This window comes from Zalophus californianus, chromosome 8 (genome assembly GCF_009762305.2).
Source record: "Zalophus californianus isolate mZalCal1 chromosome 8, mZalCal1.pri.v2, whole genome shotgun sequence".
NCBI lineage: Eukaryota > Metazoa > Chordata > Mammalia > Carnivora > Otariidae > Zalophus > Zalophus californianus.
In genome coordinates, this window is record NC_045602.1 from 39,697,243 (window position 1) to 39,724,436 (window position 27,194).

At 45.8% G+C, this 27,194-nt stretch overlaps 1 protein-coding gene across 2 annotated transcripts in view; it reads left to right on the forward strand.

Moving 5' to 3' along the window:
* Nucleotides 1–551: 551 nt before the first annotated feature.
* Nucleotides 552–27,194, forward strand: part of REEP1 (receptor accessory protein 1) — a 101,188-nt gene continuing 74,545 nt past the window's right edge. For both annotated transcript variants that reach the window (XM_027624100.1, XM_027624101.1), the window contains exon 1: nt 552–648. In XM_027624100.1, coding sequence (XP_027479901.1) covers nt 617–648 — 32 coding nt within the window. In that variant the 5' untranslated portion in view covers nt 552–616. The remainder of the gene's footprint in view (nt 649–27,194) is intronic.

Here is a 27,194-nt window from a genome sequence, read left to right on the forward strand (position 1 = left end):
ATTTTAACTAGGGGAGACACACGCCCAGATTTGTTTCTTATGCACATAATGCCTCTTGGGGGACAGATTGGAGGGGCCAGGCCTGAATACAGGTAAGTAGTTCCTGAGGAGGCTAGCCGCAGTGTCCAAGTGAGGGATGACCGCATCCCCAACCAGAACAGGTGTAGATAGATTCCCAAGGTCCAGGTGCAGGCCTTGGTTTCCCCGCCATAACACTGAGGGTGGGATGGCACCTTCAGGTCTCTGCCCCGCCAACGGGGCCACCTCAGGGTTCCATTTGAGCGGCGGGTGCCCCAGGGAGCGCGGAGGAACCGCCCAAATTCAGCCGTCGGCTGGGGCGATGGGGTCGGGGCGGGTCCCGCGGACGCCCGACCAGCTCACCGCCCAATCGCCGCGGGCCCGCCGAGCCCCGGGGGGCTGGGGCCGCCGCCGCCGCCGCCGGAACGTGCCGCGGCTGCGCTGACGCGCGAGCGCCGGGCAGGGCGGCGGGCGCGCTCAGTCTGGTGGCGGCGGCAGCCGTGCGCGGACGGACGTTCCCGGAGCGCCGCAGTCGCCTGCGCCGCCCGCAGCCGAGCCGCGCAGCGCTGCCCCGGCTGCGCCCGCCCGCCCGCCCGCCATGGTGTCATGGATCATCTCCAGGCTGGTGGTGTAAGTGGACTTCCCCGCGCCCCTTCCCTCCCCTCCTTCTCTGCCCCTGGCCCGCGGGCTGCGCGCGCTCCTGCAGCGCTCGGCCCGGTTCGCTCCGGCTATTAATACCCGGCGGCCGCTAAATTTAGCAGGTACAGTAGCTGCCGAGGACGCCTGCAAGCGGGCGACACAGGACGCGGCTGCTGCCCTGCGGGGCCGGGCCCGGGCGCGGGGGCACCGGCGGGCGGGGCGGCGAGGCCCGGGGCGCACGGGGGCTGCGCTGGGGGCTGCGACCCGCAGCGCCCCGGCCGCTTTTGTTCCCCGGGTGGGTGGGATTTGCAGAGGCCCCGAATGGGCGCGCCGCGGGGACACGCGTCTGTCTCCTTTGGGAGAAATGCTGGCGGGGTCTCCCGTCGCCGCGCCGCCACGCTTTTGTCAGGTGAAAATGACAGAGCCCAGACGAGCCTGGGGCGCTGCCTGGAGGGGTCGGCGCGGAGAAGGGTGGAGAGATGAAGGCGGGGCTCCTAATGGGATTGCAAGAATACTCCTTTTTAGGTTTCTCAGATTGACAGCGGTAAAGGCAAGTAGAACATAGCGGAACGTGTATGAATCTTGGGGTAGACGCCTCGCGGACCCCATGTCTGATTCTTTCGGCCCGGGTTTGAGGGAGAGATAGGGGCGGGCATCTCCAGGAATTCACGGGAAATTTCGAAGTGACAGACCGCCGCTTGGGTGGTGGCAGTGACAACCCCCCAGGCCTTGCAGGAGAGCGCAGAGTCATCTGGGGTGAGGCCTGTGTGAAATCATTGGGGGTGGGGGTGGGGGGCGTTTTTCTCTGTCAAGCCCCAGAGCTGAGTAGACATTTGAAGAGCTCCTTCCCTCGTGGATTTATTTCCCTTTGGGGATACACATGGCTGTTCCAGTTCCTCTCCTTCCCTAACCACTTTTACCTGAGTCAGGACAGATTTGCCACCTGCTCAGGGGGAGCCAGGGCTGAAATTGGCCTGGAGAGAGAGGGTGGGAGGTGCACCTGGAGCTTTTTCTTTGTCTGGGAAAGAGGGGCTCTGGACTCTGGTTGATTGTGCACTATCACTCCCAACATTGTGAAACGTCTCCCATCTCCTGCCCTTCTTTACTGATTTTCAAAGAAGCAGCCAGAGGCAGCCTTCTGAAGTCATTCTCAGCTTTGTGTCCCTGCCACCATTCTGGGCTTTCTTCCCAAAGCCAGAGTGGATGTGCCTCTTGGCCCCCCATCCTTCATTCCATGCAGGCCTCTCCACAGCTGTTGCGGACTGCTGGGGGTTTGTGCTGTACCTCGAGGTGGTATGTTAAATATTTAGAAGATTTCTGAGGGCAGAGCTGGCATGAATAATACAGGGAAGCTACTGGAACGCCTTGCCCCACCTCATGCCTGACCAAGGCCCGTCTTGCCTTCAGGGTAGTATTTTCTCTCCTGAGCTAGTGTGTGATCTTCATATTTGGCAGTGGCTTCTGGGGGGCCCTCAGGTTGTAGCCCAAGACTCTCATTGGCCTGGCTGCGGAGCTTATTTTCTAGAGGTCCTACTGGGCTGGGGCTGGCCCGCTGGAGAGTGCGGGCTTTGAGTCTGGGGTCCATGTGACCATCTTTAATTTTATGAGAATCCCCCTCCCCTACTGCACAAGGCAGCTGAGGGGGTTGGAGAAAAGAGGCATATGTTTGGGAGGGGTCTCAGTGTTGCTGTTACTTTTTAAAACCACGCTCCCCCGAAGTGAAGCTTCAGAGAACATAAATGACCAGGAGAATTGCCCCTCAGGTCAGCCCAGGACCCTCCGCCCCAAGGGAGAATTTGTGGGATTTGGAGTTGTTATTTCCGCTGTCAACTCCAAAAGGTCAGAGACACCGCCTATCCCCGGATCACTGTCTTTTTAGAAACCTAACATGGAAGTGCCAGTTGTCAATTATTAAAAACCGATTTAATAAGCAGTACCAGGTTCACATAAATAATAACCTGCTCATTATAGGAAAATCAGAAAGTATAGATAAATAAATTGAAAATCATCCACATTATTACCAAACAAATAGCTAATGGTAATTCCTTCTTTTTTTTTTTTTTTTTGCTAATGGTAATTTCAAAAGGTATATTCTTCAAGATGTTTTTCCTATGCATATATGCACATACATTTATATTTCCAATTCAAGGAATTTGTTGATTCAGCCCAAATATCCATATACCTCTTAGTAAGGAGTAGGAATACTGAATTTGGAGTCAGAAAACCCTTGGTTCAAATCCCAGGTCTGCGTCTTGCCAACAGATCCCAGTTCACAAGAGATTCTAGTTCAGGAGCTAGTTAACCGCATGTTGCCGTTACAAAGATTTCAAGAACATGTGATACATAAATTGCAGAGCATCTTCCACTACCAGCTCTGGAAGGGGCTCTCAGACTTAATCTACTCCTGTGTTTTTCATCCAGCCTGAGTGGGTAGGCTCTGGGCTCCCAGCCCTGATCAATAGGAGTAACTCCCCCTTTGTTTGGTTTGTATATTCGGGGTCTAAATGAAAAATAATTTGGGAAATATATGGGTTTTAGCCCTAATAAAAATCACTCATCAGTTCTCCCCTCTCATCTATAAAACTGCAGAGGGAGTGTGCCTTGCCCAAGGACACAGGGTAAGCTGGTGAAGAAAACAGGCTCTGGATTTTTGGTTCAAATGCCCTTTCCACCTCTGCCTGTCCTTGACAGTTGTCCGAAATTGATTTCTTTCAAGCTCCCAAGACCTCTGCTATGGCATCCTGGGATTTTATCCACCAGTCCTGTTTCCTATAAGAAACTTTTTCAAGGCTTCATAAGCCTCTGTGACATCAAAGAACATTTAAGGAAGACCTATCACTGTGTTCTGAGGATGGAGAGGGAGTGTCTTCCTTCCAACCAGAGGCCTCAAGACAAGCTGATGGCGTCCAGGCACAGCCGGATGGTGCTTGTAGATATGTGTCTTGCCATTGGCTCTGAGTGTTTTTAGGACAGTAACCATGGCTTATTTCCCTCTCTGACCCCTCATCTGCTCCCAAGCCTCTTTTTTGAAGTACCTGGCACGTTGAGTGCACTCAGTTAAGGATGGTTATGTGGAAGGAGCTCAGAGGCTCTGGGATAAGCGGGGGAGCCAGGCAGTATTATCCCCTGGGCATGAAGGTTAGTGGGCATCAGGACAGGCTTATGCCCACTGGACAAGGCTCTTGGAGTGAGAACCAATTGGAGATGCTGCTTTTTTGCTAGTTGTCTTCCTCCTAACTCCGTTGGCTCAGCCTAGGAAGAATTAAAGACGAAGTAGTCAGCGTAGTGGCAAGGTTGGCTTTGTTAGAACCTAGTTGATATCTGCATGGAACACAGGGGCTCATTTATGACTGGCCTGCTTGCCTCCTCTACAATACTTTGTTTTCTTTGCAAAGAACTCAAGTTTTAGGCACCAGTGAATTTTAAACTGGGGAGAGAATGTTTATGTGCCCTGGAAGATTCACACAGAGGTTGCTCTCTGCCTTCTTGGGAGAATGCACTATCCTGAAGCATTTATTCCAAGGAGCAGGTGTTGCCTCATTGTCTTTGGACAGAATTTTGGCTGAGGCCCAGAATGTTGGCTAAATAAATCCAGAGCTTCCCCTTTGGTTATTAGGCCAAAACTCCAGTTCACTGTGTGGGGAAAAGAGCGTTCTAATTTTTAAAAGTTCTCCAAATAACTAAAAGCTATACAGAAGAAACCCTTATTTCCACAGTGCACATCTTTTAAAAAAATGTTAGTTTTTAGAAGGTCCAGTCTAATGTTTAAGACAGAGTCTTAGTTTAATGGTTGCAGATCTGGCTCTGTCCCGGGACTGTGATTTGGAGCACGAAGTCTATTTGTCCCAGTCAAGGATGTACGAATAGAGAGGACTGGAAAGAATGTGAGTTGTCCTCAAGATATTCTCTAACTATTGCAAAACAAATGGAAATAAATGAAAAGGCCATACATCCTTAAACATGGGCTTGCTTTCTTTGGGGCTTGCTTTTAAAAAGTGTAATGCAGAAAAATGATCCCATTAATTGGAGGTTTAGGTTGGCTGAGGATTTCTTTCCTGGCACTCTGGTATGGTATAGGGTAAGAGCTGGGTAAATCAGTTGAATCGTGAGAGGGAAAATGTTGAGCTGGAAGTTAGAGGATTTGAGGTCTAATCCCAGCGCTGGACTGACCCACTGTTACGGTCCTCAGGGTACCTGCTCTCACCCTGGGGCCTGCTCCTGGTCTGTGAGACAAAGCTGCAGTCCAGCATCACGTTGGAGGTCCTGGCGCACCTCTGGACCCCTTCCTTGTCCCCTCCTCCCCCAGCTGGCCCCACATGCACCGTGTTTATTTATAAACAAGGAGAATATCCTCAAGAGGTGAAAAATACCAGCTTCAATTTCACTGCTGTTCTGCTGCCTTGGTCTTGTTTATGAATCCTGCCTGCCTGCTGGGAAGTCGTTTCTGTGCCCTGTTCCCCACTGTCTTCTTTGAAGGTTAGCTCACAAGTGAGGGTCTTACCTGGTTAATACTGGCTCAGTTTCCCCTTCCTTCTGAAGTGAGCTATCTTTTTTGGAGCATGTATTATTTGGAGAGGAAGAGCCCTGGGAAGAATGACAGAAGAGGGAGTCAGGCCCTCAGTGGCCACCTAGTGAGGCTGCCGTTTTGTATTGTGTGTGTGTGTGTGTGTGTGTGTGTGTGTGTGTGTGTGTGTGTGTTTTCCAAGGGGGTTCCAGAGGGCCAGGGGGGATGGGAAGACAAGAGTCACAGTGCATGGCACGTTTAGATTTCCATTGTCCAGGATGAGCCACACACATGCCCAGCTGGTTGCCAGGATTCTTGGTGTCTGTGAGAGTTTTTCCAAGAACCAGCAAGAGCCCAGGGGGTGTGCATCTGGGCTATGAGGATGTTTTCCTCTCACTTCTGGGCCTTGGGTGGATTGGCCCCAATGGATTGGAAGATGGATAGTTCTATATGTTTGTTTTGAACTTTCAAATCTCATCTGTCATCACACAGAAGCACATTGTTTTCCCCTTGGGTTTTCTTTAGTCGCACCCAGGGCCTTTTCTGGGATTATGGAAAAAAAGGAAACATAGATAAAGGACCAAGTATTTGGCACCCAGTAGGGGTGTCTGAAGGAATCTTGACAGGTAATCTGGTGCAGGCCTTCAAGCATGGCATGTGTACCTAGACCAGGGATTGCACGCGAGTTTCATGTCATGAGTGATAGGAGGCTGCCTGGGACACTATCTTGACAAGTAGGATTCTGGGTTGGACTCCATGGGGTAGGAGTCCCATGAATGTTTCATGCAGGGAAGAAGATAATGGGGGCTCACCTGTTGGTTCAGTATTGGCTTTCCCAGACTTAGCCCATTCCCGATCCGAGAATCCCGCCATCAGAATTTTATACACTGCCCTCAGTTAGTGAACAGAGAGCTGCTTCTTTACCTAAGTTCACACTGCCTCCTAACATCCCACCTCCAGTAGGCCTTGTCAGTCACTGGAAGTTCTGGGCCAAAGGTGTCTCCTTCTTGCCAGTATAGGGGCTGTCCAGCCTGGTGGCTCTCTTGTCTGCCTCTTTCCTCTTAGGACCATCACTCGTATAGCACATTTTCCCTTTTTTTCTTTGCCTTTCACCAGTCATAGCTCAGTTAAATTCTACCCTGGCCTTCTCTTGTGTGCTTAGGCATTCACATCCTTTCTCCCTCCTTGTAGGGTCTATGGATGATCCTCTGGGCTTCAAAATGAGTTTCCCTTCCCTTCTTGGCAACATACCCCATCCTACTTCCCTCTACTCAGGCACAGGGGTGGACACGTGACCCAGGCCCAGCTACACATTTCCCTGGGCACAGAGATTGGTCCAGAGGTGGGTATGTGGCCTAAACTGAGCCACCAGGTCTTTCCCCAGAGCTTGTTGATTTGGAGCTAAAAGAAAACATCCTTGCCTATAGGGTCCAGACCTGGAAAGATGTGAAGGTGGGGCTGTTGGTGGCTAAACCCCCTGGCATATGGAGACCTGTAGGCAAAAGGGGACAATTTGGCAATGCAGAGGTAAACGGAGAGGAGATACTGGTTTGTGCATTTGCCTCTCCTTAAGGATCACCTGTTTCTCTGTTTCTTTGTCTCCCTCACAGCTCTTCAGGTGTAGTAGGTGCCAGTGAATGAGTTAGGACCTGGCTACTTAGAGAGTAGTCTGTGTACCAGCAGCATTGGCATCCCGGGGAGCTAGTTAAGAATGCAGAATCCCAGGTCCCACCAAGACCTGGTGACTCTTCATCTTAATAAGATTCCCATGAAGCTCAGGAAGTGCTGAGTCAGATATCATCATCTCCCCTGTGAAATGAAAAGAGATTGACTTGTCTAAGGTTCCCATCATTGGCTGTAGATCCAGAATTCAACCCCAAATGAGCTATTTGTGCTGGACTGTGATTCATCCTTCCTGGTTCTGAGAGGTCACAACCCTGACTTTTTATGAGTTCTGGATGGCATCGTTGGACTCGCCCAACCAAGTACCCAACCACAAACCTTTCACAGATGGGCTATCTAATTGTGATCTGTGTAAATTTAGTTTTGCCCGACTTGGGGTTTAGACTGTCAAGACAATGCCTGTCAGATGTGATATTATGCTGAGCGGATCATGCTACTCAGAGAATGGGATACAGCCCATCTTGAGAGAGAGGCATGGTAAACACAGTCAGCTGATGCTGGGGACTTACCGTGGATTTTCAGGAACACTCAGGGACTTTTTCTCATGAGCAGAAGAGGCCGAGAACCAGTGGTCCCCATGTGTCCCTCTTGAGGAAGTTGCAAGGATCCAGCAGGATCTGTAACCTCTTCAGGCTAGGTCCTGTGTGCTGTGGAATCCACTTTTATCAGGAAGTCCTCTTGGCTCTCTCTTCAGAATATTCCCCTATCCAACTGACTCCTGCCTCCACTGCCACCATCATGTTCCAAGCCCATTATTGCTCTCCCAGACCATTTCAAAACCCTCTTAATTGTTTTCCCTGCTTCTACTCCTGTCCCTCCAATGATTTGTTTCAAATATGAGATAGGTCATAACTTTCCCCTGCCATTTAAAAATTGTCCATAGAATTCCCGTGACGTTAATAATAAAATTCAGATTCCTTACCATTCTTCATGAGACTCAGCAAGGCCTGGCCCCTGCCCGCTGCCCTGAACTCACCCTGTACCGCTCTCCCCACACTCAGCTCCAGCTTCCCCACGATTCCTGGAAGGTGGCAGGCTTGTCTCACTCAAAGACCTTTGTACTTGATCTTCCCCCTGCCCAGGACACACTCCTCTAGATGGTCCATGGTCATCACCCTCTTTCCGTTTAGGTCTCTGCTCAAATATCACCTTTCTGCGAAATGCTTTTTCTGACTGTCTTCTCCAAAATACATCTCACATTCCACTCTATCCCCTTCCCATTCCCTGAAATTATGCTTTTAATTCATTTGTTTACTGGCTTATGGTCTGTCTCCTCAATCTCCTTGACTTTTGAGACTTTCATCTTGTTCACAGCTGTTTTCCTGGTGCTTAAAGTAGTACCATGCTCATACTAGGTGTTATATTTGTTGAATGAATGATGACTCAGTGTTCCCTTTGGGATGAGAAGATTCTTTTTTATTTTTTATTTTTTTTTTAAAGATTTTATTTATTTATTTATTTGAGAGAGAGAGAATGAGAGATAGCCCGAGAGGGAAGAGGGTCACAGGGAGAAGCAGACTCCCTGCCGAGCAGGGAGCCCGATGCGGGACTCGATCCCGGGACTCCAGGATCATGACCTGAGCCGAAGGCAGTCGCTTAACCAACTGAGCCACCCAGGCGCCCGAGAAGATTCTTTTTTAAACCTACGGTCATAGAACCTTGATTTGTGACCCCTCTAAGCCTCAGTTTTCTCATCTGTAGAATGAAAGATTTGATTTCTGTTTCTAGCAGTATGAAAAACAGTGGTCTGGACGTCCTCTCATAAAACTAAATTTAAAAATTCTTAGGGACGCCTGAGTGGCTCAGTTGATTAAGCATCTGCCTTTGGCTTGGGTCATGATCCTGGGGTCCTGGGATCAAGTCCTGCATCGGACTCCTTGCTCGGTGGGGAGCCTGCTTCTCCCTCTGCTTGCAGCTATCTCTGCTTATGCTCTCCCTCTCTGGCAAATAAATAAAATATTTTTAAAAATAAAAATTTCTAAAAGTTTTGGATAAAATATAAGTGATTCCCTCCATAGCATAGTTGAGCTTTTCAGTAAGGGAATTTGCCAGAAGACAGAACAGAGAGGGTATCATTTTGCAAGGCTGTAAACTAGTCCTGGAGCAGGTGCTTAATGGATTATCCTGAAATGTACCTGAAATCAACAGCCATTTTGTTATCATCTCCCCTGGCTCTGTGGGTCAGGGGTTTGGACAAGATGCAGGATACAAAACTCATCTCCACTCCATGATGTCTGGGTCTTCACTGGGATGGTGCAAATGGCAGTGGCAGACTGGACATTTCTTTCTTTTCGTGTGTTTCAAGGCCTCTTCATGTGGTCTTCCTGTGTGATTTTTCCAGCATGGAGGCCTGAAGACAGTCCAGTTTCTTATGTGGTGGCTCAGGACCCCAAGAGTGAATGTCCAAGAAGCATCAGTAGAAAACCTAGGACTTCTTATGACCTGGTCTCAGAAGTCCCAGGATGACACTTCTACATTATATTGGCCAAGCGAATACTAAGGCCAACCTAAATTTGAAGGGAGGCAGATTAGACTCCATCTCTCAGTGGGAGGGATAGCAAATAATTTGCAGCCATCTTTAATATACCAAGCAAGAGGATTGGCCTAGCTTGGATTTAATATCTGCATAGCGAAAAGAGGGGCCCTTGGGTCTGTGGAGATGATAAGTCAGAGCTGAACACTTGCATATTGCTGAGAGTTGAAGCACTATTCTGCAGTGTAGTCCTGAGTAGGATAGACCTACAAGCACAGGAAAATGACACCGAAGCTTATCTGTCTGTTGGTCCTGCTGTCACTAAGCTGAAGAAAGTTCATCTGAAAACAGACCTAAGAAAGGTGAACACTCTGGGGTTCTAACATCTTATTTTGTCTCCATTTCCAGACTTTCCGTGATTTGTAAAATGCAACAGAAAAGACTGCAAATAAATGGTGAGGGTATAATGGATAACAATTCAGTAAACACTTCTTTACTCAGTGCCTGTTTAAGAAATAGAACATTACTTTCATTGTATCAGTATACCGCCACTGTTGGTGGATGTTAGGGTTCTTTCTAGATTTTTGTTTTTCTCTTTCATTCTTGTAAAGAGCTCTGCAATGAACTTTCTTGTATGTGTTTCCAGGTGCACCTGTGCACAAATTTCTTTAGGAACAGAATGGCTGAAGCATAGGATATAGGCTTTTTTTCACTTGCCCAAATAATATAAATTAAATTTTCATTAGATGTGTAGGTCTATTCCTGGGCTCTTTGTTGTGTCCCATTAACCAATTTATCTGACCCTGCACCAGGACCACACTGTATTAATTATCATAACTTTATGGAGATTCTTGATATCTGGCCTGGCAAGGCCCCTCCACATCTTGTTCTTCATAAATTATTTTCCAAAATGGTTTTCCTTCAGATATATATATATATATATATATATGTGTATAATAGGAAATTAAATTCTGTATATAGTATACATTATATATATATAATGTTTTATATATATAATATATATATATAACATATATATCATTTCAGTTGCACCAGGGCTTTACTGTCACTTAATATTGTCATGCTTTAGAATTTTTGCCAGTCTGGTGGGTACAAAATGGAATCTCATTATGGTTTTAATTTGCATTTCCCTGAATACTAATGAGATTGAAAATCTTTTCTTATGTTTATTGCCCACTCATGTTCTCTCTCCTGTGAAGGGCCTGTTCGAGTCTTGCCAAATTTTCTCTTATCCTTACCTTATTAATTCGTAGGAGTTCTTTAAATATTCTGAACCCTAATCCTCTGTCACTTATGTGTTACAAATGTCTTCTTCCAGTCTGTGGTTTATTTTTCCATTTTCTTTATGGTATATTTTGATGAACAGAAGTTCTTAATTCTGAAGGCAGATGCTTAATGACTTTAATGTAATGGATTTATCCATTTTTTCATTTAAAATTTATTTATTTATTTATTTATTTATACTTCTTATGTCCTAGGAAAACCTTACCTACCTGACATAATGAAGATATTCTCCTATATTACTCCTAGCAGTCTCATTGTTTTGCTATTCACATTTAATTTCTTGCTCCATCTTGAGGTGATTTTTGTATATGATATGATTTAGGATGCCAGAATTTTTTTCTTTTTTTTTTTATAAGCAAAATGTTGTCCAAGCACCATTTATTATAAAGTTCATCCTTTTTCTTCAGATCTGCAATGCCCAGCCTTGTCATAAATTAAGTTTCTGTAGATGTGTGAGTTTGTTTCTGGGCTCTTTCTTCTGTCCCATTGAATAGTTTGGCTCTGCGGCAGTACCACTGTCTTAATGGCCCCAGCTTTGTGAAAAGTCTTGATGTCTGGAATGGCAAGTCTCCCACATTCAAGAGTGCCTTAGCACTTTCTTCTTTCATATACAGGTTTAGAATTATCTTAGAATTATGTGTTTTCACAGACACACACACTCATACTTGTTCTAAAATCTGTTGGGAGTTTGATTGGAATAGCATTGAATGTATGAGCCAATAGAAAGTTGATGTTCTTAAGATGAGTGTTCTGATCCATAAACATGGTATCTATCTCTTTATTTAATTATATTCAATAAAATTTTGTGAGTTTTGCTGTGTCTTGTATGTCATTTGTTAGATTTATTCCCATGTACTTGATATTTGTTGATGCCAGTATATTTAGTATCTTAATAAAATTTTCATCTTCCAGCTATTTGTTAGAAGAATAAAAGCTTGCTAAACTGTAGATTCTTTTGGGATTTCCAGATAAATAGTCATGTCATCTGAGAATATAGCACAATGTTGTGTCTTTCCAGAAATTATTCCTTTTTTTCCCCACCCCGTACTGTAATGGTAAAAATCTTCAATGCAAGGTGACTAAAAGTGGTGAAGGCAGGCATACTTGTTTTTTTGTTCCTGATTTTAAAAGGAATGCTTCAACATTTTCCCATAAAGTATTGTGCTTGCTGTAGGAGTTTCAGAAATAAACTTTATCACTCTAAGTTTCTTTCTATTCCTAGTTTGCTCAGAGTTTTTATAATGAATGATACTTTATTTTCTCTAATGCTTCCATTAAGATGGCAGCATTTTTTCTGGCCCTTAATCTGTTAAGTGACAAGTTGTAATAATTATTTTTGCCATTAAGCCAACCTTGCCTTCCAGAATAAACTGAATTCAGTCACACAGTTTTTCTTTTTTGTGTTGTTGGAACAATCCTGGATTCAATTTGTTAATATTTAGTTTCGTTAATATTTAGTTTTTTTTTTAAGTTATGTTTGTGAGTGGTATTGGCTATATTGTCCTTGTCTGGTTTTGGTATTAATATTATGCTAGCCTCATAAATGAAGTGGAGGGTGTATCCTCTTTTTCTATGCTCCGGAATAGTCTGTATAAGATTAGATTTCTGTCTGGAGTAACTTGCCAGTGAAACCATCAGGGCTAGGTGCTTTATATGTAGGAAGATTTTTAAACTAGTTACTCCATTTCTTTAATGGGTATAGGTTTATAGGTCTTCTCTATTTTCTTCAATCAGTTTTAGGTGAGGACTTCATTTAAAACATTTTCCCAAGTTATCGTTAACATTGCTTCTGCATCCCATTACTTTTGACCTCTTCTTCTAGCACACTCATTAGACATAAGTTAGATATTCTTACTCTATCCCCATATCTCTTCATTTCTTATTTCTGATTCCTTTTTCTGTCATTGTTGCATTATGAATAACTCCCTTCATGTCTGTCTCCTCAGCCATTTCTCCTCAGCTGCTGAACATCCATTGATAAATTTCAGTTATTGTATTTTCAAAATTTTATTTAGTTGTTTCAGAATGGTTTGGACATGTTTCGTGGTCTGTGTTCCATCTTTTAAACTCAAGTTTATTCCTTTAAACATTTATTTTATATTCTGAGTCTGATAATTCTAACATCTAAATTCTTTTTGAAGGTCTAACTCAACTATCTATTGTTTCTGTTGGCTACATTGTATGTTTTCCAATTTAAAATCAATCTTTCTTTCTTTCTTTCCCTCCCTCCCTCTCTTTCTTTCTTTCTTTTTTAAGATTTTATTTACTTATTTAACAGAGAGAGACACTGAGAGAGAGGGAACACAAGCAGGGGGAGTGGGAGAGGGAGAAGCAGGCTTCCCGCGGAGCAGGGAGCGCGATGCGGGGCTCGATCCCAGGACCCTGGGATAATGACCTGACCTGAAGGCAGACGCTTAATGACTGAGCCACCCAGGCGCCCTTCTCTCCCTTTCTTTCTCTCTCTCCCTCTTTCTTTCTTTCTTTCCTTCTTTTTTTTTCTTTCTTTCTTCTATAAGCTTGTATTCTTTGGGACTTTATCTGTAGGAATACTTTGAGGCCTGGGTTAAAGGTAGGTTCCTCCAGAGGTTTGCGTTTGCTTCTGCTGGGTGTCTAGAGGCACTGCCAATATTAGACCCCTAGAAAGTAAATTCTTGAGATTTTTTTATTTGACCACTTGGTTAGTATAAATTTGGGCTGCAAATGGGTGAGGGCGGGCTGTGGTTACAGATTCCCAGGGGGAAGTACTGTTTTCTCTTCACCTACTATCATGACTGAACTATGGGCATTTTCCTTTTGTGTATGCTCAGGCATGGTGGCAGGCCATCTCCGGTTCACCCTCTGACTGAGGTATGCTTCCTTGGGGTTTCTGTTTGTTTCCCAGGGCTGCTGGGAATACCAAAGTACCACGAAGTGGATAGCTTAAAACAACAGAAATGTATTCTTTCACAGTTCTAGAGGCTAGAAGTCTGACATCAGTGTGATGTCAGGGCCATGTTGTCACTGAGGGCTCCACAGGAGAATCTATTCCATGCCTTTCTCCTGGCTTTGGGTGGTTGTTAGAAGTCCTTGGCCTTCCTCTGCCTCAGTTGTCACATGATTTTCTTCCTATCTGTGTGTCCCTTTTCCTCTTCTTATAAGGATACTAGTCATTTTGCATTGGGGCCCACCCTGATGATCTCAACTTGATTTCAGATGCAAAGACTATTTCCAAGTAAGGTCCCATGCACAGGCACTGGGGTCAGAGCTTCCTTTATCTTCTTCAGGGACACAATTCAGTCCATAAGAGGGTCTAGACTTCATAGAGGGGTGCCCTGAGGCAGTATTACTCAAAATGGGGTCTGAGGACCCTAGCCATCACCTCATCTGGGGATTTATTAGGACTATACATTTTCAGGCCCCCTCCTCCCCTCAGACCTACTGAATGAGAATACCTGAGGGCAGGGCGGGGGAATCTGTGTATTCATAAGCTCTCCAGGCTTTCTTATTCAGGCTGAAGTTCCACAAGTGTTGACCTTGAGTTTGTCTTCTGTAATCTATAATCTAGATTTTTCATAATTATATTTTATAGAGATTTGATCATCTTTTGTAATCTAAAGCTCAATGCCTTAGTTCAGCAAGTACCCTTCATTTACCTTTCTGGGGCACTCATTTGGTTTGGTGTTTGGCCTGTAAGACATCCTTACATTGGTACAGTATATCAATATGTTTTAATAGGTTCTTTAAATTCATTACTTTTTTATTTCAATAACTGGGAAACCCATAGAAAACATGAAAGAGCAACACAATGAACACCTGTGTTACTTCAACCTTGGCATACCCATTGCATCTCTTTCTCCATAAACATACATATTTCCCTCCTGCTTAACCATCTGAAAGGCTGCAGACATCATGCTCCTTCATTCCCTACTACTTCAGCGTGTCACTCAAGGACAAGATTATTCTCCTGTACTAGTGGTTCTCAGACTTGTTCGTTTCAGGACCCCTTTACACTCAGAAAAAACTGGGGATCCCCAAAAAATTTCTGTGGCTTACACTTTTCAATATTTACCATATTAAAAATTTAAATGGAGACATTTTGAAATATGTATCTAGTAATTAATTTTTTAAAATAACAAACCCATCACATGTTAACATATTTTTTTTTACTAGAAATAACTACATTTTCCAGAACAAAAACAAGTGGTGAGAAGAGGGCATTGTACATTTTTGCAAGTTCATGTCAAATTTAATTGCAATGTGGAAGCTGAAGACTTATTAATAAAGGTGGATCTGTTGCACTTTGACTGGATCTTTTATCCATGCATGATTTGTAACGTCATGCATTTGTCATTTGGAAACTATTGGTTTACCAAATTAAAGATCTTTTTTTTTTGACAGAGGGAGACACAGCAAGAGAGGGAACACAAGCAGGGGGAGTAGGAGAGGGAGAAGCAGGCTTCCTGCTAAGCAGGGAGCCCGATGCGGGGGCTAGGTCCCAGCACCCTGGGATCATGACCTGAGCCGAAGGCAGACGCTTAATGATTGAGCCACCCAGGCGCCCCATGGTTTACCAAATTAAATGCGGATCCTCTAAATGATGATACATTCCATTTATACAGTATTCAAAAATCACATTAATTAGTAACACCATCAAGCTCATTAGAAAAGTCTTTAAGTGTTGGGATGTGCATGGTGGTGGATACAAATTTTCCAAAATTCTAATTTTAGCTTGAATTTCAAATTTTTTCATTGGCAACAAACACTATTTGTTTTTCTTGAAATAATGAGCTCGTGTTACTTATTTTCTAGAAATGCTTGTCAGATACCCAAGTCTGAATAACCATAGTCTGTCAGTCATTCAAGCAGCAGTGGTGTTCCATGAACAAAATTAGACAATCAACACACAACTCAATGATACGTGTGCTTTTCCTCAAGACAAATTGTCATACTTTGGTATGCAACAGTACTTTTTGTGTACTTTTCATTTATTGTAGAATACTAAAAACACCTGTACTCAGGAGTCAAGATTTAATAAAATTGATGATTTTTACTGCATTATCAGTGACATTCTTAAGTGAAGTGGGCATTTTTCTCCCTACTGTGTGTCATGGTGACTGCTGTAGAGATTGGGGTGCCACTGCCTTGACTGGTGCGAAGGTACCATAGCAGTTTTAACCTTCACTGTTTTTGTACCATCGATGTAAGTTCAACACAGTAAAAAAGGCACGTATCTTAGCATTATTATTAAAATTGCCTGGACCTCATGGACCCTCTGCACGAGTCCTGGGAACCCCCTGAAAGGGTTCTGGGTTCTCCCAGGAGTCTGTGGATCATAACTTTGAGCACGACTGGCTCTTCTGTACAAGCAAAAACCATTACCACACCTAGGAAAATCAACTCTAATTTTGCAGCATCATCCAACATGTATGTGGTCCATACTCAAATTAACCCCAATTTTTAAAAGTCTTTTATGTGTTTTTTTCTTGTTACTCTTTGGATCCAGTAAAGTTCACACATTGAATTTGGCAGTTATGCCTTTTGACTAATCTAGAACAGTTCTCTCCCCTCCTGCCCCCAAGTTTATGAAGATATAGAGTGTTCTGGATTTGTCAGACTTGTCCTCTTGATGAGATTCAGGTCAAACACTGTGCAGATGGTGAGGTACATCTCCTCCCGCCTTCGGTCGGGAGGACAGAAAGTCAGACTGTCCCATAATTAGTGATACTAAACTTGACCACTTGGTAAAAAGATTTACAACTTATTTAAATCCAGAATTTTTAGTTGTTTTCAGTGGGAGGGTATGTCAGAACATCTTGTCTGATACTGTTAGATGGTCTCCTCTTAATTTTTCATTTTTGAAGTTTGAAGGTTCTATCAGAATTCTTTTGGTTCTAAGAGAAAACATACAATTCATGCTGGCTTACATAACTTGAAGTCTAGAATGGCACTGACTTCAAGTGAGGCTTGATCCAGTAGCACAAGATTCGTAGTGGAGTAGCAGGTTCTCTTGGTCTCTCCCCTGCACCCGTGGTTAAGGCTGGCTCCCTTCATGGACCCAAGATGGTTGCCAGCAGCTTCTGGGGGGGTTGAGTTTCTCACTGATGTCCAGCAGAGAAGAGCATCTTCTGTGGGACACAAGGAAGTTTCTTCTCCAGAAACTCCTAGCAAGCTTCTTGCTCTCCCGATTTTGGCCACACATCTGTCCCTGAGCCAATCCCTGTGGCTGGAGGACAGGATGTGCTGATTTGCTTAAACCATCCACTCTGGATCTGGGGCTAGGGTCAGCTTCTCCAAAGCACAGGGGCTGCAGAGGGCTGGGGAAAGGACACAGGCAAATATCCACCAAGGTTTAGTTTCCACGATAATGTAAAAGACTCTACTGAGCACCTGCTATGTAACAGATTTTGTGCCAAGCCATTCTTTATTCATTCAACAAGTGTGCTCAGTCACCTGGTATTTAGTGAGATGCTACTGTGGGCTGAACGTTGGGCCACCCCAAGGGAAAATGGAGTCATTGCCATCAGAGCAGTTTTCCTATAAGACTCTGTGCTGTCATTAATACAGCAGTCATGCAAGGTGAGCATTACTATCTCTCTCCCAAACGATAAAACTGAAACCCAGAGAGCTAAGTGGGCAGTCCCAGGTTCCTTAGCAAATTAGCGGTGGAGCTGCATCCAGAGGAACATGATGTGGCCAGCAGCACCACCTGGCCCAGGCCTGGGTGGGACTCGGGGTCTAGATTCTGGTCCCGGCTCTACCTGGAGGGGCTGGATGATTGTGGACTTCTCTTCGTCTTTGTGGCATTGGGGGGAACCTCCTGGCATGTAGGTTCCCTGGTTGGTCACAACCCCCCCATCCTCTGCATCTCCTAGAAGTGTCGACCGCTCAGAGCAAGGTAGGCCCTCTAACACCCCAGAGTCTCAGGAGCCCTGCGGGGTCTTTGATGTTATGATGAGGAGCTGTTGGACAAGAGACTAAGGAGGAGAGACACAGGACCTTCAGGAACTGCCTCTTCCCACTCCTGTGAGGGGAGAAAGGTGGGGATGAGGAGCACTGGATTGGCTGGTGGGGTGTTAGTACGGCTTCGGCCCACCCGAACCCAAGAGAATCAATTTAAGGAGCTGCTGGATATGCTTTTGTCCTTCCTTGGTAGCCGTTTAGCCCAGTTGCTGGGTTTCCTGTCCGGGCCCGGATGGCCCTGCCCACCCGCTCACCACCCCTGTGCCCACCTCATCTCAGGAGAGGCCGGGATCCAAACTCTGAGGTCAGCCTGGGCTAGTCCAGCCCTGCAGTGTCCTCTCAGGTGGGACAGAGGCTCGGCGCTTCCCCAGAGGCAGCTCATCCAGCTTAATGAGGCTCTGGGTGGGGAGGTGGTTTCCCTGCAGGGCCTGGGCAAATTCCCTGGCTGACATGGGTACCTAAGTAGCCGAGCTGCCACCGCTGGGCTGGTGGCCTGGTGGGCTGGCGGCAGGATGAGGTCAGCTGTGGTTGCAGCGTGCCTGGCACCCGGCAAGGGGCTATGGGGCTGGATGAAGTCACCTGGGGTGGGAGCTCTGGTCTCGGGGAGGATTTGAAGACAGCTTCCTGGGTAGCTGAGCTATACCAGTCCCTGAAGGTCAGTCCTTCCTTTACATGAGTGTGCTACTTGATGGTTTTCAAACTGCTCTCCTTTCCATTGTTGGATACAGGGTCACAAATGCGGTGGCTTCTAAGCTGAGAGCAGCCTGCATATGCTTGTTTGCCTTGCCCTCTTGTCTTTTCCTTTCTTTTCTTTTCTTTTCCCTTTTCTTTTCTTCCCCCTTTTCTCTTCTCTTCTCTTTTATTTCTTGCCTTGCAGTATTTTATGTTTGAATCCCTTACCAACATTTAACACTGAGAGATGTGGCACTTAAATCTCGATTTCTGTCTCCCGTTGGAAGAAGCAGAAGATCTGGCGCCCTAGGATGATTCCAGTGGGGCAGCATCAGCTGAGCTGAGTAGTGGCTGCCCGTGGGGTGCGTGCTCCCAGATCTGCTCAGCCTCCGCCTGGCCCAGTTCCTGCAGGCTGCTGGTGGTTACCGTTTCTCCTCTTACACCTGGTTATTTCCATCCCTGGTATTTCCAGAGCAAGTTGGGGAGGTGGGCATTAGTATCCCCATTTTGCCAGTGAGGTAACCAAGGCCCAAACTGGTTTCAACATGTGATGCAGGAAAATAGTCATGGCCCAGTTCAGTCATGCCTCTGCCACTTAATAGTTCTGTGACCTTGAGGGAGTCACTTGCCCTGCCTGGGTCTCAGTCTCCCCATTCATAAAATGAAGTGTGTGAGGGGGGAGACGAGCAGGTAGCTAAATGCTCCCTGGGGTCTACTTGCCCAGACACCTGTCACTCAGAGTCATCATCGACAGTGTGCTGCTAGGTGCTGGAGGGACACACATCTGTACCTTGTTCCCTTAACCTAAAGGCAAAACCTAGATCCATTTCAGCACAATACAGATAAGCGCTTTTATTGACACGCCCGTACTCTATATCAGATGTTGTGTTGGCAGTGTGCATGCACTGTTTCATTTACTCCTGACAGGAGTCCTGTGGGGTAGGGAATACTATTTCCATTTTACAGATGAGCCATCTGAGGTTTTGAAAGGTGAAGGAATTTGCCCAGCTCTTAAATGTTAGAGCCTCGGATCTGTCCTGTATCACAGCCTTTGCTTTGTCTTTGCCTGAGCGTTGCTGTATCCCCTGTGTGTGAAAGGATCATTAATAGCGGAAGGCAGTGAGAGTAAGGGTCCAGTGAGACTCAGGGAAATTCTGAGGTCCTTTGGGCTGGACGGGCTGGTCTGGGGAGGCTGCGTGAAAGAGGAGTAAATGGTCATCCAAAGACACTTTGGATATCCTTCTGCAGGGAGGGAGGCATGCTCCAGGTGGTATGAGGTTAAGCATAGGGGTGAGAATGTGCTAGTTGTGTTCAAAGGACCAGACTGGCTTGAGTTGAGAATTAGTGTAGTGACATCTTGGGAGTTCAGATGAGAGAGGTAGATTTGAGGTCAAAATACAAATTTTGCTTTTAGGCAGGGGGGAGCCAGGGAGGGTTTTCGTAAGGGGGAGTGATGTGAGAGCAGTGTATTGGTGTCAGGCTTGACACAGCTAGGTTGAAGCAGAGTCTGGGTAGTGGGAATGGAAAGAAAAGTGCTGAGTCGGTGAATCGGGAGGACAGAAGTAATTGACCAGACCTTGAACTACACATGTGAGGAATCAGAAGGAGTTTTGGAAGCCAGCTAGTCCTGTTCTGTTCTGGTGCAAGGACTACTTTGGTGACATCTCTGACAGTTGTGCAGCAAGTCACTTCCAGTGCATGAGGGTGGGACAGTTTCTTATGTGTCTGTTAGCTTCTAAAGCCAGCGTGTTAAGGGTGAGGGTTACTTGTGTCTGCGCTGGGGTGGTGTTCCTCCCAAAATTCATGTCCACCTGAGACCTCAGAATAGGACTTTATTTGGGAATAGAGCCTTTGCCAATGTAATCAAGTTCGGATGAGTTCATACTGGCTTAGGGTTGGCTCTAACCCAATGACTGGTGTCCTTATAAGGAGAAGGAAATTTGGACACAGACTGAGACAGGCAGGCAGAATACCATGTGACAATGGAAGCATTTTGGAGTGATGCCTCTACAGGCCAAGGGACACCAGGGACTGCTGGCAATCGCTAGAAACTAGGAGAAGGCAAGGAAAGATTCTCCCTCAGAGCCTTTGGAGTGGGCATGGCTGTATCAACACCTTGGTTTTAGACTTCTAGCTTCCAGAACTGTGAGAGAATAAATTCCTGTTGTTCTAAACCACCAAGTTTGGGGCACTTTGTTACAAGAGTCCTAGGAAACTAGTGTAGTACCCATTACCTTGGAAAACCCATATTCCCTTGCTGGCCTCCCAGCATAAGAGGAAACAATGGCTACCCAGCATGACTTGTCCTTAGAACACTGGTGCAGTCTCCAGGTTCTCGTTTCTTCTTTCTAGTACTCACCATCATTTTAATAATCCAATATAGAATTTTGCTCTGATGTTCAGGCTCTCCATAATGTAGTTCTAAATGACCTTATTTTTCACTGCTCCCCATGACCATCCCTGCATGTGCCGTGAGCTTCCCATGCCCTGACTTGAGTCATTGCTATGTCTCTGCTGAATGGCACTCCCCAGCCACCAGCTATATCCTATCCATCTTTAAGGCCCACTTTTTCTTCCTAGACCATTTAAAGGTAGGTTCTTGGTCCTGTAGGTTCAAGGCACGCTCTGCTAGCTATCACCAGTCATTGGACAATATCCTACCCCACTGTCCTGAGATAGGTTTTTGTATTTCTTAACTCATAAATTTTTTTTTTTTTAACTTCACCAGGATTGATGACTTGTCTCTTGGGCTCAGGTCAGTCCCTTGAAGGTAGGCAGCCTGTCTTTTGCTTCCTTTTCTCCTCCATACACTGTGTACATTTTTTTTTAACTCAACATACATGTAGAGGAGTTTCTAAACAATAATAGATGACAATTTTCGTTGGGAAAGATTATAAAGAAGAAAGGTTGACTTGAAGGGAAATCTTCTTGACCTTTAGGGTACAAACATACTCTGGCTCCTAGAAGGTGATGATATGTCGGCATATATCCTTGGAGCACAAATTCTTTATCCTTTTCTCTGCAAGTCAAGCCTCATTTGTCCAAAAAACAAGAACAAAGTCATTGAATGTTTCCTGTGTGCCTGGTTCTGTGATGGGCCATGGGGAGGTGATAGTGAATAAGACAGGTATAACCTTTATCCTCAATGAGTGTTTAGTTTTATATTTTGTAGGAACACTGACAAAAAGAAAATGAATACTTCTTGACCTGCTGCCAGTAGCGTTAATTCAGGTGGCAAGGTTAGACCTGGAGGTCATGCTAGGCTCTGGCAGCCATGTTTGTATTGAATGACCTGCCCTCTCCACTTGGCTGTGGCTGATTGGATCAAAGTGGACATCTGACTCAGACTGAGCCAGTTTTATTTTTCCTCCCCTGGCAACACAGAAGTGAGGTTTCAAGGTAGCCAGTTGCTATGGACTGAATTTTGCTCCCACAAAATTCATAGGTTGAAGCTCTAACCCCAATCTGATGATATTTGGACATGGTGCCTTTGGGAGATAATTAGGTTTTGATGAGGTCATGAGGGTGGAGGCCCCCCCCCACCAATAATGGGAGCAGTGCCCTTATAAGAAGAGATACCAGAGAGCTCTCCCTGTGCTATGCAAGGACACAGGGAGAAGGCAGATGTTCATAAGTCCGCACCAGAATGGGGCCATGCCAGCACCGCGATCCTGACTTCCAGCCCTAGAACTGTGGGAGAATAAATTTCCCTTATTTAAGCCACCCAATCTGTAGTATTTTGTTATGGTAGCCTGAGCTAAGACACCAGTTATTCAAGAGGCAGGAGCGGTAAAAGTAAGAGTGAGGAGGTGTAGAGGCTGTGTTCTGCCATGAGGAGCAGGTGGAAGGCGGGCCAGCAGAGGAGGAAGAAGACAGAGATGTTCAGAGAACTGAGGTGGCAGAGATGATGCACGGCTTCCCAGGACTCTTCAGTCCCTGGTTCCAGACACTTGCAAGGCTCAGCTGCCCTGGGGGTCTTGCACCACCCCAGTGTCCTCCCCATAAATTCCCTTTATTGCTTATGCCAACTTGAGTCAGTTCCTGTTCGTTACAACCAAAACATGGTTTTTACATTTCACAGATGAGGTAAACGAGAGCTGCGAGGCCCTGGGCTACATTAGTAAGTGGCGGAGTTCAGGCTGCAATTGAGGTCTTCAGACCAGTGGTCTGCCTTTCCTGTCCTCCCAGGCTAACAATGAACTTGTTTAACAGACCAGGAAGGTTCTGAAACCTTAAGGAGAGATGCTGTTATTCCTCTACTACCAACCTTTTAAAACGAGACTTGTGTTAGGCTTTCCAACATCATATGTGTTTGCCCCTTTTTTCTGTAATCCTACAGGGCTGTCCGCACTTGCATTTTTTCCTTTGAATCTTGCATCTAGGAGATTCTTAGCAGAGCACACTGGCTGACGACAAAGGTCTTCCCAGTCCTTCATGTGTTCTTTACATTTGTCTTCCTTTTGTTCTTGTAATCTGAGACACGTGTTTATCACGAGCTGGTGATCTTCTGAGCTATACGACAGGGAATGCCTGACACCTGTGCCCTGTTTGGTTTCTATATTTATCTCATGATATAGTTTTAAAATAAGCTCATCATTAATTGGAAAATATCTGCAAATAGAAAGGAAAAGTTATTACCATCTGCACCATTTCAGCACAACTGCCAAGAACTAGTAGTTTTCTACTTATGAACTTAATTTGCAAAACTGTATAGCTGCAATTATAGATATTAACAATTTTGTATTCCACTTTTTCCTTCAACATGATAATGTAAACAGTTTTGTGCTATTTCACACACTTTGTGTCATTTTTATGACTGTATCCATTCTAGGAAGCTGAGCACAATTCACTTAAGTGTATAGCAAATCCTTTTTGGCACGAACGGACAATAAATGTGAGATGCCTCTCTGGGGGACGTTTCGTTTCTTTCTGATTTTGTGTGTGTGTGACTATAGGTAACGGTACAGTCTTTGCTTTTGTTTTTCAGATGTTTTCCTTATGCTAGATTTCATAAAGTGGAATTATGGATAAGCAGATTGTGACTCTTTGAAAGGCAATCTTGGGAGTGTCTCAGTGCAAGTAACAGAAATCTGCTTCAGATCAGCTTTAGCAAGAGAGGACATTTATGGGAAGGATGCTGGGGCAGCTCCTGGCATATAAGGGTACAGAGACCGTTAGGACCTCACGAAGGACTGAAACCAGGAGCTGAACAATAGTGAGAATGTGGACAGCTCCTCTTTCTCTTTTAATTCGCAGAACCAGTATCTATTCAACTCCTAACTATGCCGATTTTAGGTTACAATGACGAATTAAAATAAAAACAAAAAACAAAACAAAGACTCAGCTCCTGCACTCATAGAGCATGTCTGTCTGTCTGTCTCTCTTCGCATGAAATGTTCTTTCTGCTTCTCTGTGTTCCATTCCTCTCTCTGTCTCTGTGACATCCATTTTTGCTTTGATGAGTGTTTGGCCAGGTGTGGCCCCCTGGCAGCAGCTCGTCTACAGTCTTCATTTTAAGTAACCTGCAGACCTCTCAGCCCTGGTTCTAAATTCCTGGGGGGGAAGCATCTGAGAGGCCCAGCTTGGGTCTGGGGTTGGGTGCATCAGCTCCAGCTTGGAGGCGGGGTCCTCGGTACCTGCCTGGGGGTGAGGCTGAGTGGTCCTTAGAGGGGAAGGGGCAGCAGGGCTGTGCCAAACAGTATCTGTTCTACAGCCCACTGTTCTCCTCTTTACTAGTGTGACCTGTTGGGGGGAAATGGTTTCTGTTTCTTTCTGTAATGAACTTCTTAACAGCACTCTGGCCATGATGTGGCTGCTTCCAGAGGGAGGATGGGAAGGCCCATTGCGGATTTGTTTGCACTGATTATCAGAAACCTTTGTTGGGGAGGAGCTTGTTGGTACAGAGGGCATTGATGCATTGCTTTTTTTCTTCTGCGGGGCGGGGAGATAGCCAGAGTGTCTGACTCAGTGGGTCTGCCATAGGGCCCGAGAGCCTGCATTTCTAACAATTTCTCAGGTGGTGCTGTTGCTGCTGGCCCAGGGACTGTGCTTTGAAGACCACTGCCCTGTTTCCATCCACGCTGATACCACCATCTGCCACTCATTCAGATTTCTCTCTTTCTGTCCCTTGGCACCCACATAGAGCAGGCTCCAAGTGCCGCATTATCCTCTGAAGTGACTGTCCTGCTCAGTCCTTCTTATTCCTCTGACCACACTGGTTCTCCTCATCATGGCTGGGGGACTTCGAGAACCTTCTAACCGTCTCTCCTCCCCTCTGCTCTGACCAAAAGCAGCCCACCTTGTACATCATAGACAGACTCTTCTGCCTGGGGCCAGTGCTCCTCAGGCCACTCTCCTGCTCGTACCCTCCGGCTATTATGAATAAAGCTGCTGTGAATGGTCAAGTGAAGTCTTTGTGTGGACATATGTTTTCATTTCTCTTGGGCAAATGCTTAGGAATGGAATTGCCGTGGGGGCGGGCAGATAGCCTTAGTTGCTCTCCCCACCCTGCGAGTCTGTGATTGAAATAATAGCGTTTGGGCATCCAAGCCTGAAGGACAGGTTCTTGGCTCAGAGAGGAGAGAAGGGCATCACAGTGGCTTCTGTGTTCCTTCCTTTTAGTCAGAGTAGACTTATCTTTCATCTAGTTCGTGCCGTTTGTGGTGAGTTTGGATGCACTCATCTTTCTTTGCCATGAAATCTGGGGCTTGGTTGCTAATGGTTTTACAGGAATCACCCCTTCGTTGTATTGGAATCTATTGGTATATTTATGCCACAGGGTGTATGTGTGAATGGATCTTTTCCCACCTTCCTTAGAAAGGGAACTTTTACTCACTGGTTTCCTTCAGTCTTTTTTTTTTTTTAAAGGCTTTAAAAAATTATTTATTTATTTATTTGTCAGAGAGAGAGAGAGAGAGAGAGAAAGAGAGCACAAGCAGGGGGAGTGGCAGGCAGAGGGAGAAGCAGGCTCCATGCCAAGCAGGGAGCCCGATGCGGGACATGATCCCAAGACCCTGGGATCATGACTTGAACTGAAGGCAGACGCTTAACCAACTGAGCCACCCAGGCGTCGTGGTTTCCTTCAGTCTTATAAATTGCTTCTCTAACCTCCTCTCTGCCCCTGAGCCATTCATTAATTCATTCGTATTTAGTGCACGTGCACTGTTCTAGGAGTGGAGTTCTTCCTACTTCACATCTTCAGTCACTCAGGCTTGCCACTGAATTTTCCCTCCCCTCATCCCCCAGCCTTTGGATGGGTGCTGGCAGAATGTGCTGGGGGGAGAGAGAGAGCTCCCTCCAGCTGCACTGAGACATTTATAGCCCCCAGCCCATGATGCTGTCTCCTGTTTCTGGGCTTTGCTTCTGCTGTTCTCCCTTTCTGGGATGCCTCCCCACCTCCGTCTTCCTCCCCAGTCTACCAACCCTGCTCATTTTTCAGAATCTGCTGGGGCATCCCCTACCTAGGGACATTGCTGATTTAGAAGCCTAGCCTTGGCTCATAGAGCATAATTGTGGGTGTGATGGTCTGCTTGAGTGTTGTCCAGCTAGACTTGAACTTGGCGATGTTTGGGACTGTCCCAGTCATCTTTATATCATGACACTAATGGATAAGGGATCAAATGCTACTGTGGGCAGTAGGACGGGGGAGAAAAGGAAAGAATGAAGAAGAACATAAAAACCACTCATAATTCCATTACTCGGAGATACATTCTGGAGGGATCCTTAAGACTTTTTGAACACAAAAATCTTATGTGAGGGACACCTGGGCGGCTCAGTTGGTTAATCGTCCAACTCTTGATTTCAGCTCAGGTCATGATCTCAGGGTCATGAGATTGAGCCCCGTGTTGGGCTCTGCACTCAGCAGGGAGTCTGCTTGGGATTCTCTCTCTCCCTCTTCCTCTGCCAGTCCCCCACCATGCTTGCTCTCTCTCTCTCTCAAATAAAAAACCTTAAAAAAGATTTTATGTGAGATTACCATGTATCTTGCTTTTCCACGGACATTACTATATTAATATTTTCTTGTGTCCTGAAGATTTCTAAAGAGGATTTTAGTGACCTCCTAAAATCTTTTAATCAAGTCCCTTTTTTTTATTGTTGGGCATTTATATTATTTTCATTTTTTTTGACATAATAAAAAACCCATGTAATGTACTTGTGCCTTAATATTTGTTTGCCTCTGATGATTTCTTTCGGATGGATTCCCAGGAGTACAATTACTAGGTCAGAGGGTAGCAACAGCTGTTAAGATTTGAAAAATAATGGCAACTTGCCTCCCGGAAAGATTGTAGCAATCTCTGCTCCCATCGGCAGTTTTTGATGGCTAGGCTTTAAATTCTTAAAGAAGATGGAGGCAAAAAACAAGGCACTGATGGCCTTGTAATTGTCCATGGCTTCAATCTGGAGGAAGTGGCAGCTTTTCCTGGCGTCAGGAGCCAAACTGGTGGAGAAAGGTCTGCTGCTGTGCAGAACCTTGGCTGGGAGCTTGGCCTTTCGTGACCAGGGCCAATGCTGTCAGCTCAGCCGCCCCATTCCAGGCAGGACGCTGGGACTCAGGAGCCTCCTGGAGGGACTGCACAGATTTCTCAAGCACGAAGGGAAAGAAGCTGCTGGCTGACCTCTGGGCACCCGGCTCTAGGCCACACTCCGTTAGCCACACATCTATTAATGAGCAACTCAAGCTTCAGGAAGCATGCCTGGTTCTATAAGGAACCAGGAATTAAAGGAAAATGGAGTGTGAATGAAACATTTATCGCTGTTGCTGTGTAGGGAGGTCACTGTTGTGTGTTTGTCTGCATGGGGCCTCCTGGCCAGTGAAGCCCAGCCACAGATGTGGGTGCTAAGGGGTCAGTCACTTGCCTGACAGGGAACTGGACCTGCCTGGAAACTGAGCTCGCAGCCTCTTGGACGTGTCCATCTGTCAAAGTATTGCACATGCTCTGTTGGTATTGCTCATTTCTGGGG